Source organism: Callospermophilus lateralis, chromosome 5 (assembly GCF_048772815.1).
Source record: "Callospermophilus lateralis isolate mCalLat2 chromosome 5, mCalLat2.hap1, whole genome shotgun sequence".
Classification (NCBI taxonomy): domain Eukaryota; kingdom Metazoa; phylum Chordata; class Mammalia; order Rodentia; family Sciuridae; genus Callospermophilus; species Callospermophilus lateralis.
In genome coordinates this window covers 67247409-67269487 of record NC_135309.1, presented here as the reverse complement: position 1 = coordinate 67269487, position 22079 = coordinate 67247409, and the positions used below count along the sequence as shown (strand labels likewise).

General features: G+C 33.5%; 2 protein-coding genes across 7 annotated transcripts in view; one reads left to right on the top strand and one right to left on the bottom strand.

Moving 5' to 3' along the window:
- Positions 1–16735, top strand: part of Tcerg1 (transcription elongation regulator 1) — a 65379-nt gene extending 48644 nt beyond the window's left edge. For 4 of the 6 annotated variants that reach the window (XM_076856756.2, XM_076856755.2, XM_076856754.2 and 1 more), the window contains 7 exons: positions 3343–3493; positions 7012–7176; positions 7476–7658; positions 12082–12261; positions 12944–13027; positions 14333–14433; positions 15688–16735. In XM_076856756.2, coding sequence (XP_076712871.2) covers positions 3343–3493; positions 7012–7176; positions 7476–7658; positions 12082–12261; positions 12944–13027; positions 14333–14433; positions 15688–15889 — 1066 coding nt within the window. In that variant the 3' untranslated portion in view covers positions 15890–16735. Of the gene's footprint in view, positions 1–3342; positions 3494–7011; positions 7177–7475; positions 7659–12081; positions 12262–12700; positions 12847–12943; positions 13028–14332; positions 14434–15304; positions 15399–15687 lie in introns of those variants that run through there. The other 2 variants (XR_013091434.2, XM_076856757.2) reach the window with 2 other exon arrangements.
- A 3214-nt stretch (positions 16736–19949) lies between these two features.
- On the bottom strand, positions 19950–21221 carry Gpr151 (G protein-coupled receptor 151). Its single transcript, XM_076857646.1, has one exon. It carries the CDS (start codon positions 21219–21221, stop codon positions 19950–19952), a length of 1272 nt encoding a protein of 423 aa, XP_076713761.1.
- Between the last annotated feature and the right edge of the window lie 858 nt (positions 21222–22079).

Here is a 22079-nt window from a genome sequence, read left to right as displayed (position 1 = left end):
ATAAGATCTAGTTATTAAAACTCTTTATGGGTCTGGGAAGAATCAAAACTCCAAAGAGGTTTTCCTTTTGTAGATCTAAGTCTTATTAAATCATAGTATCCTGCTGGTGTTATTTTTGGGCAGATAGAATTATTAAAGTATCTCTACAATGCAGATTACTTCAGAAAATTTTTAAAAAAACTATATTTCTACTTGGGTACATTTAATTCTAACATATGGATTAGGACCATTTCTAGTTAGTAGAAGCAAACAAGGAAGAAGTTAAAAGTGAGAATACTGTCCATGGAATTAATTTTTTGCTTTGATTTGGAAGACCACTCTCACAAAAGTCTTAATAGCATCTAGTAAATATAGAATGCTTGGGATTGTTCCAAGGGAAAAAAATGACTGAGCATTACTTAACTGTACCTATTCCTTCTGTGTCTTTTTCTTTAAATGGAAATTTCAGGTATGCTATGGTCAACTATACTTCCATCTTGCCTGGACCCCTACCACCAACTCACTCATTTCCCCCAAAAGTATTTTGTTTTAACATGTGTTTTAAAGTAGTGTTTTTCAGGATTAAGTATTAGTCCTGTTAAAAAAAAATATGCACACAAATCTAATGATATGACTTCATTTTAGCCCGTTATAATAAAAGATAATATTTTATAAGTAATATATAAAATCATTTTATATCATTTTATATATTTTTATATATAATCATTTTCAATTCCACTTCTACACTTTGGTTTTATGTTTTAAAAGATTCATTCTTTAAGCATAGTAATATGTTATTTTAATCTTAAAATTATAAAACAAGGTGTTTAATTTATATAAACACAGATGTAATGGACTTTATTATCCCTTTTTTGGGATACAGATTTTTGTTTTACTGTAAAATTTTATTAGGGCTACATATTTATTTTTTAAACCAGGTTTGCAGTATATTCTACTGTTCAAAATATTGAGTTAATGCAATTTGACATTGTGACTAATTTGATTTCATACAAAAGATAATTATAATCTGGCTTTGTCTACCCAGAGTATAAAAATAAAAAGTTACCTATGAATGCTATTTTTAAATTTTTAGTTAATGTCTTAACTTTGAAATTCTAATCAGCTAATTTTTTAAATAATTTTTTAAAAATAAGTTGTAACAATTTTTGTTTTAACACATAAGGGTGTATTTTTCTTTTTGCATTGGAATAGTTTTTTAAGGGGAAGATAAGCTTTTTCCTTCTAAAATATGCTAAACATGGGGTATTTTATTAAAAAATTATTACTATTTTAAGTTGAATTCTTCAAATATTTAAATATCTACCAAATATATTTGAAAGTTTATAATGCCTAGTATTCATATTTTTTTTAAAACACCTAACATTATAACTTAACCTGCTTAGAGTTTGCTGAACTTTGGGGGTCTGTAAATTGATGTTTTCATCGAATTTAGGAAGATTTTGGCTAGTATTTTTTCTGCCCTCATTCACTCTTTGCTCTTTTGGGGGGTTCTATTTACACATATGTTAAAGTGTTTGATATTATCTTACAGGACCCTCCCATCTTTTTTGTTTGTTTGATCTCTTGATTAGATGATAGTTATTGATCTAAACCTAAAGTAAATTACTCTTTATTTTACTATATCTATTCTCATATGAGACGTATCAGGTTTATTTTTCCTTGCAGCTTAAATTCTTGTTTTCTATTTTTCATATCTCTGTCGAAACTGCCTCTTTCTTCATTTATTAAGACCATATTTTCAATTGTTGGAACCTATTTTAAAATCTTTAATTCTTCCAATGCTATTAAAATAGCCGTTTTAAGTACTTGTCTTCTTAGAATAGCATCTGGACATTTTGTGTTCAGTTTTTACTAACATAAATTTTTTTTTCTATCACTTACAAGTCTCTTTCTGTTGTGATTTTTTTAAAAATTTATTGAAAATATTGACATTGTGGATGATATGTAGAGACTCAATCTGTTGTCTTCAGTTGAAGAGTGGGAATTTTTGTTTCAACAGACGTTTTAATTATCAGGTATCCCCTTAATTTTAGGCTTTAATTTGTTAGGGTAGATGTGTTTTTCTCAACCTCCTAGCTCTCTCCTTTGTGGATATTTTGTGTATTTTGTTAGCTTGATACTGTTTTTCCTCCAGCACTGATGAATGTCTATTATCTCTTTTTTTGCTCTTAACCCTGTGACACCATGGTAGGAAAGCATTTTCTGGTTGTCCAAACTCTTGGGCAGTTTGGCTTTATCTGTGGACTCTTCAGAAGTCATCCTAAGTGGGATTTTTCTGGGTTACTCTCTCTATAACTTTTCCTTCTCTTCTTCTTCCCCACCCCACAACCCCTGTTGTATTGGGAATTGAATTCAGAGATGTTGTATCATTGAGCTAGAAACATCTCTAGCCCTTTTTATTTTTTAATTATGATGTAGGATCTAGGATCTTGCTAAGTTTCTGATTCTGGCATTGAACTTGTGATCCTCCTGCTTTAGCCTCTGGAGTCATTAGGATGGGGGGGGGCGGGGTCCCAGGGATTGAGCCCAAAGGCTGTTAAGTACTGAGCCACATTGCCAACCCTTTTTTATGTTTTATTTACAGATAGGGTCTTTCAGAGTTATTTAGAGCCCCGCTAAGTTGCCAATACTGGCCTCAAACTTCAATCCTCTTATCTCAGCCTCCTTAGCTGTTGGGATTACAGGCATGCACCACCGTGCCCAGCTTCATTGGGAATCTTTATAGTTTCTTCCTCTACTCTTTTAGCACCCAAACTCAGATATTTTCCTCTTGTAGCTTTGGGACCACTATGCTCCACTTGCAGTCTGGCTTTCTGGGAAATGGAAGGAAAACTGCCTGAAGGTCAATGGCAATAGGACTTGTTTTGTGAATTTCTCTTCTCTTGTTTTCTGATGATCTCTAGAGATTAGTTGCCTCATACACTTTGTACAGGGTGATAGTTATTTAAGGAAAGAAAGCTAATGCAGTAAGAGTTATTTCATACGATTAGAAACAGGTTTCGTTTTAGGGTAAAAGTAGATGAACTCCTAAATCTGTTGAAGTATAGATATTCTTTGATCTCTGATTTCCTGCCTCTTTTTTTTTTTTCTTTTTAAAATAGTTTGTGTGTGTACGCATATGTATATATCTATTTGTAATTCCATGTTGATGGCATAAAGGTTACTAACTGCATTTTTACTCTTTAGCCCATTTTACTTGTTCTTTTTGTGTCTTATTATTCATTGTTTAGGTAGATTTTGGGATTTCGTGTGTCTGGCATATATTTTTACTGGGAAAATGATGTCTTCTCTACATGCAGAAGTAGCTCAACCAAAGTTAGCACACTTATCATTTTGTTACAGAGTTACTTTTAGTGAATTTGCAGCCAAACATGCTAAAGATTCAAGATTCAAAGCAATTGAAAAGATGAAAGATAGAGAAGCGTTGTTTAATGAATTTGTGGCAGCTGCAAGGAAGAAAGAAAAAGAGGATTCGAAGACCAGAGGTGAGAAGGTAAGATGGTTTTAGTTCCACTGTGCAGTTCATGAAAATGTGAATGGGGAAGAACTAATCTGGTGCTGTTTCTAACCTCATTTATGGGCATAAATAATTGGACCTATGTTTGCTTTTTGTTTTTTTAAGTTATCTTTTGCAATTGTTTATATGTATATGTGCTATCAGTTTACTTCCGTGATACTTATTTTAGTAGTTTCACTAAACTATATAGGTTTGCTTTACATTTTATTAACACTAAAATGCCTGGTAAGTGCAGAATTGGCTTTTAGGACTGCCTGCTCAGTGGGACCTGCTAAATGCCTGCTAAGATTTCAAAACTCTTCATAGGTTCTAACATTTGAATTTCAAAGAACTTCTTTATCTTTTTTTTTTTTTTACCCCCTAAAAGAATAGCATTTTAGTGACTTTCTAATCTTTCAGTGAACCTATCTTACATATAAATTATTGCTTATCAAAAGTAAAGGTCAGTTATAAAAGATTAATAAATTCCAAATGTCATTTGATAGCAATGTCAGGAGTAGAGAGGCGCTCACCACTGAGGAGGCAGATTGGTGGGGGGAGAGCACCAGTGGTGTGTGAACCATCAAAACATGCAGCCATTCTCCTTAGCATCCTGGTGTGCTTTATGAATGGGGGGAAATAACCTCTGGAACCTAATCATTCTTGACATTTAAAATCACTGCTTATTCTGGGAAGTTAAAACATTACAGCTTATATTAAGAAATGTTAATGAATAGTTTGTTGCATTTAACTTCTAGAATAACCTGAAAGAAAATCAAGTAATTAAATGTTTAATAGTGTATGATAGTTTTTATACAAGTTGAATGTGTTTCTTTGCATTTTTAACCTAATTTTCTTTCTCTGAATGCTTTTTTGTAACTATTTTGTATATTCTGTTTTATAATGAGTGGGTAGACTTTACAGTTTTGTGCTGTGCGGCCTGCTAATCAGTGCAGTCTGACAGTTGTCATCTAACCTGCAAACTATTATGGGATTCCCTAGTGAGGAAAGAATTGGTATCTCTATATGATAACATTAGCCTCTCTCAGTTCCTGTACTTAACTTTATTTTTTAGTACTTTTCTTTATGAAATGTTGAGAATTTTGCCCAGAATGTGTTAATTTAAAAAATGAAATTAAGTAGACATGATACTTGTAAATTATCTATTTTTTTAATTGCAAAGTAATAATCAGGAAATTGCTAAAGGGAAACATCTGAGCCAGTTTAACAAATGCAAAATCAATTCTAACTAGTCTATCAAAGGAGAAATTGTTAAGGGTTTAAGTGTAGTATATTTATATTCACATTCTGAGAATATTTGATACATGAAATTTTATGACTTTTCTTTCATGACTTCCACTGTATTATTTATATTCTTATGAAGTATATTGTCTATAAAGGCTTAAAATTAACTGACTTCTGGTGAAATCTGTTTTTCTTTTTTCTTAAGTAGCAAGTTTTTGTGTGTTTTTTGTTTGTTTTTTGTTTTTTTTAGAGACTGTCTCTCTGAGTTGCTTAGGGCCTTGCTAAATTGCTGAGGCTGGCTTTGAACTCTCAGTCCTCCTGTTTCAGCCTCCTGAGCTGCTGGGATTATAAGTTTATTTGTTTACTTTTTTCTTATAAGCAAGTTTTGTAAGGTTGTGGTTCAAATACATTTTAGAATATCACGTTTGATGTTACATGTAATGGAATTAATCTTCTTTTAATGGAGTTGGTATTTTTCTCTTTTTTAAATTTCCTACTAAGTAAGTTAAATAATTTTGTAATAGGGAAGAAAACAGGGAGAATATCTGGATCTTGACTTGAAGTAATGGTAAATGACAATTTATAACATTGATACAGCTCTCAAATAATTTGCACAGTTAAGCCACTTATAGCCTGCCATGATAATCTCTCCCAATGAAAGGAAGTTAAAATTTAATTTTACTTATGGTTTGTTTATACATCATAAATTTTTAAAAACTATATGATAACCCTTACTTTATAGGGTTATCTAAGTTAATATGAATTTCTTTGGTTTAGAAAAATTCCTGTTTGTTAGAAATTGTGTGTTTTAACATAGGTGTTGTAAATTTTGCACTTAGTTTTTAAACAAATTTAGGAATTTGTTTTCATCATACAAAGTAGACAAGATGAATAGAAATTATATCACTACTATCAAGTACTTTCTTTTTTCTGACACTTTTTTTTGTATATTCTGAAAATTTGTTGCTTTAAAAAATGTTCTTCACCATAGACAATTTGGGAAGCACTGTGATAGAACCCAAATGAGTGTTTTCTTAATAACTGTCTTGAAATATTGGGTTTATGAACATTACTCACTAATATAAATGGAATTAAGAGCCAAATTCAGCAGTGGAGAGATCCACAATTAATTAGTTATTCTCTTCTAAAAAATATTTCTGATGTAGATGATGTATTTCTTATAACTTTACAAATGTTTTCCAGAAAGATCTTAACCTCTTTTAATAAGAGAAATGAGGTTGTAAGGGGGATTGATAGGGTAGGAATAGGCAGAAGGAATGATTCATTTCTTTTTGTACACACATCTTAAATTCTGATTGCATTTCTAATTTCTTATTCCCTTAGGCAGAAAGGCAGATATTTAGTCCCTATGGTGGGGAGGGTCTTGACATAGTCAGAATCCTTTGTTGAAATGATTTGGGCTACACTGGGAACATATCTGTGGTAGGAATACAAAGTAATTAAAATAAGATTGAATTTTTAAAACATTTAGGTCCTCAAAAGTTTGTAAGAATAAATGCTTTTACTTTTTCTTCCTGTTTAAAAAATAAATATATTTTTGGAGTAGGGTCTTAAGAATTAATATTATTTAGTTCTTATCTTTGGTACTTAGTAGTTAAGTCTGGTATTTGACAAACACTTAAAAAGTACAGATAAAAGTAGTTCTTTTGATAATGATTAATTATGATCAATGTAGAAATTATTTTCTTATATGTCAAGGGACAAACATTGTTCTTTTTACCAGAATACAAATTTTTACCCTATTTTGATTTTAGGCATTTAACACTATATTTGTAATGACTTAATATTTGTGCTTAGTGAGTTCTCCTATTTTAATAATTGAAAAATTTATTCATCAGTTTTTAAGATGTCGTTCTTGCCAACTTGATGTTATTTTGCTATCAATTCATAAGCCTGAGTGCATTGATATTCTCCATGAAAACAGTGGCAGTTCTGAGGTCAGAAGTTAAGCAAACCAAAAAAGTTTTATTTCTACGTAGTTTTTTCTTTATAAAATACAACTTATTTTGAATTTGACAGATTTTTAAGTGAGAGTCTGTATGCTTATTGATTTTTATTTTTTAAATAAAGGAGCAAATCTGTTATCCTCTTTTACTAAGATTTATTCTATTCTAAATGCATTTTTAAAGTTGTTATTCTCATATTTAAGGTAAGTAAATGTTATTTTTTCTATTTGTAAATATTTAGCTATGATAATTTTATCATGATATATTATTCTCCCCCATCCCACTACTTGTTTTAAAATATAGATTAAATCAGATTTCTTTGAACTGTTATCAAATCATCACTTGGACAGTCAGTCTCGGTGGAGCAAAGTAAAAGACAAAGTAGAAAGTGATCCACGCTACAAAGCAGTGGATAGTTCATCAATGAGAGAAGACCTTTTCAAACAGTACATTGAAAAAATAGCCAAGGTAACCATTGTGTTTACTTGTTTTTTTTTTTTTTTTAAGTTATACATGACAGTGGAGTATCATTGTGTTTACTTGTACCGTTATAACTGAATAATAATTCTTAACTATTTAAACAGTATGTTTTGTGGGGGAAGTTGGAAATGTTGGTATTCTTAACATAAAAATCTGGTAGTTGATTTGGGAATGATACTGGTTAAAAACTAGATTCAAGTTTTTTTTTTTTTTGGCAAGCTAATTATTCTATGAAACCATATTTTGATGGAGTTGGTGAGAAAAATAATATAATTTTACTTTTACAGAATTTAGACTCAGAAAAAGAAAAGGAACTTGAAAGGCAAGCCCGCATTGAGGCAAGCCTTCGGGAAAGGGAAAGGGAGGTTCAAAAAGCTCGTTCGGAACAAACAAAAGAAATAGATCGAGAGCGAGAGCAACACAAAAGAGAAGAAGCTATCCAGAATTTCAAGGCTCTTCTGTCTGACATGGTATTTGTTAGCCCCTGCCCCCTTCTAAAGTACTGGATATCAGAAACCTGTTATATTGCCTAATTTTGAACATTTAACATTCTTTGACTACAAGAGATAATTTGTTGTTTACAAAGCTTTAAAAATCAAATACTTGGTATTAGCACTGTAGAATAGGGAAACTGTAGTTATTTAACAAATTTGGAAATTAGATGTTTTGCATATATGAAAATTCATAATTGTTTGGTCTCAAAATTCTATTTTTTAATTGTTGATGAAAGCCATCTTAATTACTCACTTACCTGCCATAGTAATAAAATGTGCTGAACATAATTGGACTTTTTTCTCGATGATTTAGGGTCATCATTGTGATGATCAATTATTGTACATGTAGATGGTATGAGATGTAGGACTGGAGGTGTACTGACCCCAGGAGATACCCTGAAACTTTCTTGAAATCTTCTGCCTTACCTCTCAGGGTTGTTGAGGTATGTAGGGTTTTTTGTCCCTACACTGATGCCCCCAGACTGCTATGCTGTATAAATATACTCTGTTATATTTTGCCTTCTCCTTGTCACCTGATTCATGCACTTCTTTTCTGTCTTTAAATGGGACTCTTTCTATTATTCCTTTTGCTGCTTCTAACCTTTTTCCATGTTCTGGACAATTCCAGTAGTTTTGAAATTTCTCTCTTCCTTTAACATTTCTTCAAGTTTATCTACTTATTGCTATCCTAGAAATCTTTGTGCATGGAACACTTGCCTAGCATGCACAAGGCCCTGAGTTTGCTCTAGAACACACACACGAAAAGCAGATCTGATTTTGTTATTCTCCTAATTACTTGCAGGAGGTGAAGGTTCTCTGTATTTACAGCAGGTCAAATGCAGCTCTTTAGCATAATATGAAATGCAGTTCTTTCCTTGATTTTCCCCACTTTATCATCTTTGTTTTCCTCAGTTGCTCCTTGAGTTCCAACATTGCTAAACTGTCCTCTAATGACCCATACCATTGTTTTATAGCAATCCTTTCATCAAGAATGCTTTCAAACTGTTCCTCCTACAGTGACACACTTTCTCATTCTTTAAGAGTGCACACAAATCTCTTCTGTGAGGCTACTCCCTGTCCCGCAGGTAGATTTAATCTCATTGTTCTTTTTATCATCCTTGTGATTAGCATACACATTGCAGCATTTACTACATGTAATTATTTGTTTATGTGTTTGTCCTTTAAAAAAAGAAAAGTGTACTCAGTAACATCTCATTTTGTAGTTCCAGTGCTAAACACAGTATTTATCTGGCACATATTTAGATTTTTTAGAAACAGTGGCTGAATATGCATTTGTAAATATTTCTTTCCTATCTTTTTATCTTTTCACTCTCCCATATTGGATATTATTTTCATTTGTCAGATCATACTTGTATACACTTATGGAGCATTCTGTAATCTTACTGTGTTTATATACTGTAGAATAGTTAAATCAAACTAAATAACATAACCATCACTTTGCATAATCATTTCTTATGTTGAGACATTTCAAATTTATAGTTGTTTTCAATATGTAATACAGTATTATTAACAAGTCACCCTACTGTGCAGATTTCAAAACTCATTCTGGCACTGTCTAAAACTTTGTACCCTTTGCCCACTAAGTCCCCATTATCTTCCCCACTCTTTACCACTCCATTCTGTTGTCTCCTGTGAGTTCAACTTTTTTAGATTCCACATTTAAATAAGATCATATGGTTTTTGTCTTTTCTTTGCCTGGCTTATTTCACTTAACAGTGTTCTAGGTTTACAAATGACAGGATTTTGTTTCTTTTAAAGGCAGAATTACCATTATGCGTTTTATATATTTGCATGTATCTGTTATATTTATTTACATAGATATTATATTTCTTATTCTTCACTGATGAACACTTAGTTATAATGCTGCAGTGAATACTTGGGAGAGTTGTTCTCCCTTCAACATGATGATTTTAGTTACTTTGTATATATACCCAGAAAGGGGATTAGTGAATGTCATGGTAGTTTTGGTTTTAGTTACCTGAGGAACTGCCTATGCTAATTTACATTGTCTCCAACAGTGTATGAAAATTCCCATTCTCACTAAAAGACTTCTTTCATCTTTTTGATAAAAGACATACTTAGGCCTTTGTGGTAATACACATCTGTAATCCTAACTCAGGAGGCTGAGGCAGGAGGATCACAAGTTCAAGGGCAGCCTAAGCAACTTAGTGAGGAGACCCTGTCTCATAATAAAAAATAAAAAAGGACTGGGTATATGGCTCAGTGGTAAAGTACCTCTGGGTTCAATCACTAGCACACGTAGACACACACAAAAAGTCATACTTGGGTATGAGGTAATATCTCACTGTGGTTTAAATTTTCATTTCTTAAAATGATTAGTGATGCTGAGCATTTTTTCATGTTCCCTACTGGCCATTTGTATGTCTTTTGAGAAATGTGTGTTCATATCCTTTGCCCATTTTTTAATCTGGTTATTTGTTTTTTTTCTTGTTGAGTTCCTTGAATTCCTTAATATTTGGATTATTTACCCAACTGTGGTTTGCATTTATTTTTTCACATTTTGCACATTGTTTCTTCATTTGTTGTTTCTTTTGCTGTGAAGTTTTTAGTGTGATTCAATCCCATTGGTTTGTCTATTTTTGTTTTTGTTGTTAGTGCTTTCAGGGTTATATCCAAAAAATAATTGTTTGGACCAGCGCTGTAGAGATTTTCCCCTACATTTTCTTCTCTGAGTTATAACAGTTTCAGGTGTTTTGAATTTTGAATTTTTTTTTAAATAAATGATGTGATGATTTTATTTCTCTGCATGTGTGAATATTCGGTTTTAACTAGTACCAATTATTGGAAAAATTGTCCTTTCCCTGTTGTCTGTTCTTGATACTTTTAACTATAAATGCATGGATTTATTTCTGGGACTTTTTGCTGTGTTCCTTTGGTTGATGTGCCTGTTATTATGCCAGTACCATGTTGCTTGGGTTATTGTTGCTCTATAACATATCTTGAAATCAGGGAGTATGATGACTCCAGCTTCGTTCTTTTTGTTCAAGATTGGTTAGCTTTTATGAGTCTTTTGTAGTCTCATGAATTTGAAGTATTGAAAATAATCTGTTTTTGCAAAAAATAACTGAAATTTTGATGAGGATTGCCCTGAATCTGTAGATCACTTTGGGTAGTGTGTACATTTAACGATATTAATTCTTCCAATCTGTGCACACAGGATTTTGTTCAATTTATTATGTTTTATTCATTTTTTTATCAGCATTTATAGTTTTCAGTATTTAGGTTCTTCTTCCTCAGTTAAATTTATACCTAAGTATTTTCTTTTTTGTTAGTTTGTTGTTAGTCTGTGAAAATGCTCCTAACTTTTAATGTAGATTTGTATCCTACAACTTTACCAAATTTGTTTTATCAGTTTAATAGTTTTTTGGTGGAGTCTTCATCTAGATCATACTATCAACAGACAGACAATTTTACTTCTTCCTGTCTTGTTGGGATATCTTTTATTTCTCTTGCCTAATTGCTGTGGCTAGGACATTCTACTGAATGTAGTAGTTGAAAAGGAATGGTGAAGAGTGGGCACATTATCTTGTTTCTAATCTTAGAGGAAAAGTTTTCAACTTTATATGGTTGGGTATGATGTTAGCTCTTGGTTTGTCTTCATTATTTTGTCTTCTTGGTCTTCATTATTTTGAGATATATTTCTTCTATAACTAATTTGTTGAGTTTTTGTTGTTAATATGGTATTTTATAGTTAATTGATTTTGTTATCTTGTCTTCTTGACTCCATTATGTCTTGCTTATGCTTGGAAGAGTTCTAGTAGGTAGTTGATAAATCTAAATTTGAGCTCAAGATTTATTGTATTGCTTTTTTTTTTTTTTTTTTGAGATCTTTGGTATTATAAGAATACAAATTAATGCCACATATTTGTAAGGTATTAGTACCTAACTACTGTTTAAAGTTCTTACAGATTATGTTTGATGGGAGATAATGTCTCTTCATTTTTCCCCACCTTTCCGATTCCTAAATATGTATTTGATAGCTTAGGTGAGCAGTGGGGAGGTAAGAATTATGGCTTAAAATATGCTTTTAGTGATTTATTAACTAGGAGTTATCCTAAGCTTTTTTTTCTTTATCATTGGCAATACACATTGCTTAGTTGTTAATTAAATTAGTGGTACTCAAGTGTCTTGAACTAATTAACTTGCTAAAAGTTCTATTTAAATGGCCTTTTAACACAAGATTCACTTTTAATCTATTAAAGGAATATATTTTTCAGAAATTGTTACCTCTTAGTTTCTGAATGTGGTTTTACCTTTTTAAAATGGATTACCATTCCTCAACTAAATAATTGGCCTCTTATTATTGAAATATGAAAAGTCCATTTGGTATATATATATATTTTTTTTCTGTGTTTAGGTACGTTCTTCAGATGTGTCATGGTCTGATACTCGGAGGACCCTCCGAAAAGATCACCGCTGGGAATCTGGATCCTTATTGGAAAGAGAGGAGAAAGAGAAGCTTTTTAATGAACACATTGAAGCACTCACCAAAAAGAAAAGGGAGCACTTTAGGCAACTTCTGGATGAAACCTCTGCGGTGAGAGTCTCTATTTTTCCTATCTTTCATCTGGATGAATCTTCCATATTTCAAAAGTAAAACATTGATATGATCTTTAGTGTCATGGTCTTTAGTCCTATTACCGGAATTCATAGTTTTTATGACACTCTCTTCTGATTTTTTTTCTCTTTTGAATATGTTATAGCATTCTTACTATTTAGAAATTACTTCTTTTTGCAGTTTTCAAATTCATAACTGCTCCTGTACTAATTCAAATTGTCCTTAGTTGTGTCTGATCAGTGATCCCTCCTGATTATAGATTTAGTAAATTCCTTCTTTGCTCCATTTTCAATTTGGTACTATGGCCCCTTGTTTGGCAGTTTGTACCCTTTGTTATCCAGGTTTTGTTCCTGTTTATCTGCTCTCTTTTTGGTGATGGTTTCTTCAGAAGTTATGATGTTTGCCCATGTAAATACAGGGTTTGCAGGTGATTGTCTTAGGCCACCTTGAAAGTATGGCCATGAAAATAACTCTTGTGGCAAGCCAACAAAAAGAAATTGCATTAAAGCTGCTTCCCTGTCCCTAACTAGTCCAGTTACGCTTGGGCATTACAAGAGATCGCAGGTCAGTGTGTAATATTATGTACCATATGTGCTGCAGTTTGACCCCCTAAATAAAAGTAAATTGTATTTATGTTATTTATTCACTTGTCTTTTCAAAGATTACCTTAACATCCACGTGGAAAGAAGTTAAAAAAATCATTAAAGAAGATCCTCGGTGTATTAAGTTCTCTTCTAGTGACAGGGTAAGAAGATTTTGTCTGAGATTTACTGTCAGTTTATACATATTGATTGGGTACTTAATCAGCAGCACTAGTTTATTTTTTATTTAAGAGACTCATAATTTTATTGCCAAGTTTCAGGGAGAGGAGTTTCAATCTGCCCCAGTATATTAATATCTTGAACAAAATGAAGTTGATGGTTTTAAGTCAATTTCAATTGTATGAAAAATGAATCTGAATTTTAAATTCATTTTTTTGCATAATATATTAAGAAGGCATTATTTAAAGTTAAATTATATTTCTTAGAGGTAAAGTTGTGTTTTGCAATCATAGAGATTTAATGAAGCTATGGTTTTATTTTATAGTCAAGTCCCACTAGATAGACCTATTCATGGCAGTTGATATCAAGATATCAAAACACCTGACTTTTTAAGCCACACTAACAGAACATTACAATGAGATCCTGAGTTCTTGTATGTTCCAGAGACTTTGCAGTACAGAAAACTCAGAAGTTTTTAAAAACTGAGCCCTATTGTCATGCGCTCTGGCTCTAGTATAGAAAACAAATTCACCCAAAGTTTAAAATAGTGAATGATGTTAAGAAAAGTATTCCTCACTATTTTTATCCCTTGACCCTTTATGTGTTCTTTCTTCCCATCATTCCCTTGCCTGGTTGGTTTCTTTAGGTCTGGTATCTAAAAACCCATAGATCTAATATTCTTCCCCTTCATACTCTAGTAAATTGGATTTTCATTAGCTGGACCACAAAATATACATGACTGGGAAAGAGTTGTAGACTGATTAAATTAGAAACCCACTCCCAGTTTCTAACTTACCTGTTTAGAATTGGTAGTAAGGCCCTTCTTTACTAGAAAGTTAAATGCTCAGTGTAAGTCATTTGTAAGTTCTGAGTGTTTCCTTTTACTTGATGTATACATAAATTATATCAAATTATATAGTGTCTTTGTGCTTTAAGATATGTCAGTAGGAAATGAACACTTAAGCCTTCATCTCTTTATTTTTAAAAAGATTTGTACCTCTTAAGGTTGTTAGGAATATTGAAGGAGGTGTTTGTAAAATGCTTGGCAGTGTAGTGCTTCATGGTTTCCTCATTCTTGCTTTTTAAAATTTTTTGCCTTAATATGCATTGCAAATTGTACACTTCAGTGAATTTTATAGGACCTGGAATGTATCTGATAGTCTTTTTGACTTTTTAATTTTATTACATGTGTTAACAAATTACTGGTTTAATGAATAATTAATGTTCATTTTGGAAGTAGCCCCCCCCCTCCACAATGATCTTATTTTCTTTGTGTTTTTTTTTTCCAGAAAAAACAAAGAGAGTTTGAAGAATACATCAGAGACAAGTACATCACAGCTAAAGCTGACTTTAGGACGCTTTTGAAAGAGACCAAATTTATAACATATAGGTGCGTGTATTGAAATGTTTCATATCGACAGTCATTGTCTTTACTAGTCTTTACTCTAACGACCAAAGCATACTTTGCATTCACACACATGTTGACATTATTAATTTTTAGGAATAAGAAGATGCCAACTTTTATCCAAAGCCAAATAGAGTCCATATATACTGTACTTTTTTCCTCCCCCACCCCCACCCCCGGTCTTTTTTTTTTTTTTTTTTTTTTGAAGAAAGGGCCCAGATGTCAATTCTTTTTTTGTGTTACCCACCCATCCGGTTTTTAAAACATACTTTTGTTTTTACTTCACTGCTTTTTTTTCTTTCTTTCTTTCTTTTTTTTTTTTTTTTAGAGTATCCTCAACTTTATAAGAATGGTATTTCATGAAGAGACTTCACTATCAGTTATCTTTGCCTCCTCTAAAAACTGTTCCATGTCGTTAGATCATTGTAACACCTGAAATCCTCTACTTAAGCTTAGCAAAAACATTTTTTTCCCCTCAGAGGAAAGCAGTTTGCTGGATACATTTATGTAATTTTAAAAAGTTATAAAATCAAGAGTTTTTAAAACAAGATTTCTGTGTAGCATACCCAGTAGTTACCCAACTCCAGTCATTTACCATTAGGGAAACAATTTTGCATTGCTTATCAATCAGTATGCAGGAAACCATTTTTTGTTTCATGCTCCAGCATTTCGTCCTTTAAAAGAAAAATTGAAACATTTTAATGAAGGGTATGTGCACGGGAGGATAGATAGTGCTGAGGGTGTGGTTTTTAGGTATTTTGTCATTTGGATTTTTTGGTCAGGATCCTTAATGTTTTGCATCAGCTTGGGCTTTTAAATTAGATGTGAAGTAAGACTTCTTTCTACATTTTTATAGTTAATTTAGTGAAAGATGTGAAAGTGAAAGCTTGTGAAAGATGCTGGGATTGGCAGCCCCGCAGACTGAAGTCCTCTGTTCATCCACAGAACAGGTACAGCACGGGCAAGATTTATCCACCCACCCTCAGCCCTGATCTGGAGGGACCACCAGTAGGGGTGGGAGGGTAATTCAGCTTCTGAGGCCCTTTCACTCCTTGGAGTCTTTGCTGAGGTGATTTACAAAGGTGACTACTGCAGTGAAATTTTTCTTAAAAAAAAAAAAAAAAAAATGAAAAAAAAAAATGGAAACACAATTAGGAACTAGATGGACATTTCCAGCTCATTTTTGAAAGACCAGTGAACAGCAGTCAGTAATTCTTGGTCTTCTTTTTCTTATTTCAGATCCAAAAAGCTAATCCAAGAATCTGATCAGCACCTGAAAGATGTAGAAAAAATTTTGCAGAATGACAAACGGTATCTAGTACTGGACTGTGTGCCAGAGGAGAGGCGTAAACTGATTGTGGCATATGTTGATGACCTGGATCGCCGAGGTCCACCACCACCTCCCACAGCATCAGAACCCACTAGACGATCAACAAAATAAATCCAAATACTCTTCCACAGGGGTATCTATTAATTCAAAACGCTTGCATGAGCCAATTTTCAGGTTTTTACATATATGTGCATTAGTCAACCTATTGGAAAATCATCTGACAACAGGAGAAGCATTTGCGAACAGTTTCTGAACAGAATATTTTGGAAATATGCTTTTCTTTGTGTGGCATGACTGACATACATACTCAAATATAGGCTATCTCTAGTAAATCTAAAATACTGAAGCTAAAAATCATCTTTTTATGAGGTGTGGAAGTCAGTGACTTGGTGACGTTCTTTCTAGCAGTGTTATTCATGCAAGACAAAAGAGCATTTGTGGTTTGAACTTGCAAGATGCAAATACCACAGACTCCCAAGAAAATTTAAGTTGGGGTTTGTTTTGATTTTTTTTTTTTAATGCGGGTAAAAGAGAAAACACTGAAAATTGAATTCTTCCAGAGGCTAAGAATATTATAATGGACATACTTTTACCTTTGTCTCTAAAGAACAGTTTAGTTTTATTTGTTCACTTATGTGCTTTGATTATTCCCTTTGAATTATAGGCCAAGTCTTGTTGTTTAGCCTAAGAGAAGATTTATTTAGTAATTTCTTCTCAGGTATGGAACCACATTCATAACTAACATGTTGACCAGAATAGAACTCCTGGTTAAATATATTTTATTCTCCATTAAGTGATCTTTATCAATATTCTGGATTAGACAACAAAATTACCTTTCTGGGTGTTCCCTGTAAACTATACTCCTGTTTGAATGTTAAACTTTTGTTTCTAAAGTTTAAGATGTTTGAATGTTCAGTTTATGTATTTGAACTACAATAAACCAGTCCTTTTTATATATGTGGATTATATATGATTATTGTTACATAATTTATAAGAACTAATTTTATACCTGTTTTAAAAGAAACAGCAGTGGAATTTGGCACAAAGAAAGTAATCTTTGAATCTTGACTATTACATAGTTTTTAAAATCTTGAATATGAATGCAGTATTTCCCAGTATAAAGAGAAGAAATTTGTACAGAACCATTTTTTTGGATGCTGAAGTCCCTTAGTAATATTTATTGCTTACTAGAAAGAAGATGCTGATTTTTGTTTTGTTTTTCTTTGCTTTGCTTCTTTTCTGTTTGTATGTTTGTTTTGCCGTTTATAGAAACATTGATGGTTTGTGCCTTTTTGACGTTCTATCAATGTCATTCGTATCACACCATGAAACTTTGATTTTCAATTGCTTTTTCTAACTTTACCTCCCCAATCAAAAACAAAATAGAACTATTTTATCCTTTCATAGTTTGTCAGTTTCTGAGTGCCGCATGATTTTTCTTTCCTGTTAATCTCATACCTACTGATTACAACAAAAGCTAGAAAGAGGGAATTCAAACAGATCTGTATTTGTAAGTTATATGTATATAATTAGAGACACATGCACATCCATATTACTTGCTAAATAGCTTGGATCTATTAAGTGCTGTAGAAACTCTATAGAAACCTGGCACCAATGTATCAAACTAAGGTCTTAATCTGAAAAAATGGGATTTGTATTTTTTCTCTCGTTTTGAAATTTTATTTTTATAAATTCACAAAGTAAAGTGCTTGCCAAAAGGAGCACAACTATTATAGAAATATTATTGCTCTTCAGATGTTTTCATGTCTTCTTTTCTTATTCCAAATTCCACACAGAATTGTTTGCCTACTCACCACATTTCTGTTTTCTCACAGTAAATCAGCAGTGTGAAGACAATGGCTTGGTGATATCTCATGATTCCTACTTTTAAAATATTTTGAGTTTGATTACACAAATCAAAATTTTCTGTACAGATTTTTTTAAGGGATCAAATCAGGATTCACCATGTCACATCCTTAATGAAAGGTTCGTTAAAAGTATGCTTTGTTTTCAGTATCAGTATCTTCATATGGTGGTGGTGGTGCTTCTTTTTTTTTTTGGTGCTGAGAATTGAATCCAGAGGTGCTTTACCACTGAGCTTCACCACTAGCCCTTTTTATTTTAAACAAAGCCTTGCTAAGTTGCTAAAGCTGACCTTAAACTTGCAATCCTCCTGCCTCAGCCTCCCCCGCTGCTGGGATTGCAGGTATGAGTTGCTGTGCCCAGCAGATATGGTGCTTGTCTACAGACTCTGAAAATCATTTTATCCTGAGCTACCGTTAAGGTCAGACTTCCTTCCTATAAAGCCCCATCATTCCAAGTGGTGATTTTGAAAAGATGATTCAAGACACAGTTTAAGTTTCCAAAAACTATCTGAAGTCAAACATAATTGTTTTTATTTCTTTACAAGTTAAAATGTCAAACACTGAAAGTTTACATCCTATATTTTCTAAATATATAGTGAACATAAAAACCTTTATTCAAATGGTTCATCACAAACAATTTTAATGGTGACTTTTTTGTGTAACTTAGTATCACAAAACAATATTTTGGGTTCTTGGGTTAAATTATACTTTAACATGAAACTTTCAAATAAAATTTGGATTGAAGCAAATAAAAACAGTTCTACCTTTTGTGTTAAAAAGCAAACTATGATCATTTATTAGGGGGAAAAAAAATCCCCAAACCCACAGATTGAACATTAAAAAACAACAGTATTTCTTTGCATAGCATATTCTTTTTTTAAGTATTTTTTTGTTGTAGATGGACACAGTATCTTTGTTTTATTTATTGCACAGCATATTCTTGATATTTCTGATTTTCCATTGCTCGCTTTATTTTCCCCCCTCAGTAAAAATACCAAAGAATTCCATATGAAAGTAATGATAGATAAATGTCCTTTTTGTGTTTAAAAGGGGAAGAAGTGTATCATAATTATTATGTTTTACTGAATATGATGTTTTACTATAAAATGAACAGTTACTGCCTATTTAAATTTTGCTGTTATGTCTAGGAATACAGATTTGATTTTTATTGCTTTTCATTTTTCATTATACTTGTGATTTTTATTTTCTATTATCAGCCAATTTGTCTTCTCATACTTTTTTCACACTTATTACTTGTTTATTTTTATAACTTAGAAGCCCTACAATATTTTAAAAGTTGAGTAGGTTTCCAGATAAGTGTTTAGGGGTAAAATTAACACCTTTTAACAAGAAAGCTTACTACCTCCATCCTTTATCTTTGAGGCTTGCCTTTAATTAATGGTTAATAGCTATGTCACTGTGTCTTATAGTTTATCATGGGATAAGGAGATACTGGGAGGAACAGATTTCTGTTTTAAGAAAAATAACTTTCAAGCATTTTGAAAGAGAAGGAAGGGTAGTTTTTTTAAAAATATATTTTTTCCATATCACAATATAGGATGTCATGTTAGGCTCCTAAAATTCTCAGACTTTATAGCTAAAGACCCATTTAAGTGGCTTAAAAAAGATCATTGAAGAAGACTTTATAGTATACAGAAAAGTTTAAACTTATTTAAACTTTGCCAAAAATAGCTATGGTTTGAAATTAACCCAGAATTGGGATAAGGTTGTTTCCTTATTTGTTAACTTTGATTGGGAAAATTAACATGGATTTTCATTAAGTAAACTAACATTTATCAAACAAGTAGCTCATTAAGTAAAATTTATTCATTGTGTTAGAGAAAGTTCTTAAGTGGAAGTGGATCTTGAGCTTTGGTTATGTGAAATAAAAATTGATGACATTAGGGCCAGCAGGTTTAGGAAGAAACTGAATATGAATATATATACAGGCTCAACCTTTAACAGACAGAAGCTCAATTTCAGCCAGCACAGTACAGAGCTGGTTCTAAGGTGCACATAATAGAAACATTCACTGTGAACAAGTGACTAAATAGCTTAACTATCTCATCACTTTGGCAGCAGCTTCTTTATACTAAACACTTTACATGAATTTTTTGGACTTCCAGGTTATAATTCTGAAGCATAAATATTACATAGTGTTTTACTTACCAGATTGCACATTTTGAAAATGCAGAAGCATTTTTGTAATTCTTAATGGCTAATAATTTTGTATGGTAAAGTCAGCAGTATTAATAAGCAGTAGTACAAGTAAATACAATAACCATAATTCATTTTTCTTTGGAACTTTATTTATCACAACCCTCTGTCTCTTGATCTTCATGTTCCCAGGGGATAGGATCGTTGTCTTGTACAGAAGGGACAGTGTCCCTCTCATGCCAAAACTGCTCTACATCAGGGAGGACTGGAATCTCTGCCTTCTCCATTTTCTCTTTACTGGAGTTGGGAGAGTCAGGTTTCTGTTTCTTGGGAATGGATTCTGAGGTCTCTGGGGATGGAATCTTGTCAGGAAGAACCTCCAAGTTACCAACTGGTGTTTCCTGAGTCTCAGAGGTTCTTGGGGGATTTTGGGTTACCATCCATTTCCATAAGCCTTTCAAACCTTCCCTGAATTCTTCCAACATCACTAGAAAAATGAGAGGATTTGCTGAAGAAATGGAAAACATTAGGACTTGAGACAGGGCTATGAAACCCTGTGGTGGGCTTGAGCCTCCAGCCTTCAGATGCCATACCCATAGCCATGCTATCCATTCAGGGAGCCACAGAAGAGCAGAGGTGATAGCAATGCTGAACAGCATCACTGTGAGTTGCTTTGAACGCATCTGGTTTCTAAAATTTTGAGTCTTAGTTCCTCGGTTTTTACATTGACTGTAAGCTCTCCAGAAATAAAAGCTGGCCAGAAGTAATGGAAGGCAAAATACCAGGAGAGGGTAGAGCTTACCAAACATTGACATGAACTCTTCAGCCACAGCTGGTATATCCATGAGGCACATTTCCACACCTGCGTGGTGCCTGGTATTGCTGAAGAACCATTCTGGCAGGGGTAGCAGGCTAGCCACAGCCCAGATGGCTACCAGCACTGAGCAAATAGTGCAGCTGTGGACACTTACTTGTTTGGCTGGGTCACTTGCATACATGTAGCATACTTTGGCCACTGCAACAATTGTCAGGCTCTTGGCTGCCATGCACATGTGGATGAACCAGTCAGACGACTTACAGACAAACCAGCCTAGATCCCAAACACCTTTGGCGTATGCTGTAGCTCTAACAGGTGCCGAAAACAGCAGGAGAGAAAGATCAGCCAGGCTGAGGTTCAGAATCAGGGAATGAATCATGGATGGCTTTCCCTTCCAAGCACTGTGAAGGAGGATGCCAATCACACACAGGTTCCCCACAAAGCCCACCAGGCAGACAGCCACCAAGAGAGCTGGGATGATGGTCCTCCAGTCCTTGGAGTCAGAGGGCAGGTACCCTCCAGCAAAATGGAGGTAAGCAAAGGACATGTTCATGATGCTGGAGTTGGAGTTGGCAAAGGCAGCTGCCAGCATCACCTTCTCCATCCAGTTCCTCCTTAGGAAGTTAGCTCATTTAGGTTTGTCTTCTGTCTCCCCTCTTCTGCATAGGAAATAAATTCTGTCGTCAGTGTCAAATGACACCTTTGGACCCTCCTCCTCGCTTGTTTCCTGAGAACAGAATGTGGAAGGCTGGTTGCTAAGCTCTTCTCTGCTGCATGCCTTATACCTGTGCCTGCACCAAATGAGAGGCAGCAGCAGCAGCAGCATACACAGTTGCTGCTCATTAGCAAGTCTAATACCAAATAGCAGCCCTATAGAGTAATAAAAATATAATGCTTATAAAAGATAAATGAGAAGAACATAAACGTAAGTGGGATTTGTTCCTCGGGGCAGGGAGTTGGGGGAGAAGTGGGGAAAGATCACTAAAGCCAGTCAAGGCAATTATTATTTTTTAATTGTTTTTTGTTTTTTAGTTGTAGATGGACACAATAACTTTATTTTTATTTATTTTTATGTGATGCTGAGGATCAAACCCAGTGCCTCACACATGCCAGGCAGGCGCTCTACCACTGAGCCATAACCCCAGCCACATTCAAGGCACTTATTTTCAATGAGCTTGTTTCTAAAATTTTGAGATATACAATTCAGTAAACACTACATCTGAACCAAGTCCTTTATATTCAAGCATGCCTCAGAATCCCCTGGATAGCCTGATCCAGTAGGTCTGTACTGGAACCCCCAAATTGACATTTCTAACAATTTCAAATGCTTCCTTGCTACTGGTTGGGAGACACACTTGGAGAGCCAGTTTTAAACAGAACCAATGCTGCTGTTCCTTCCCTCTTGGCAGAGATCTGCTTCCTTGTTACCCTACCCTCAACACCCCTTTGTCCTGTCAACAGC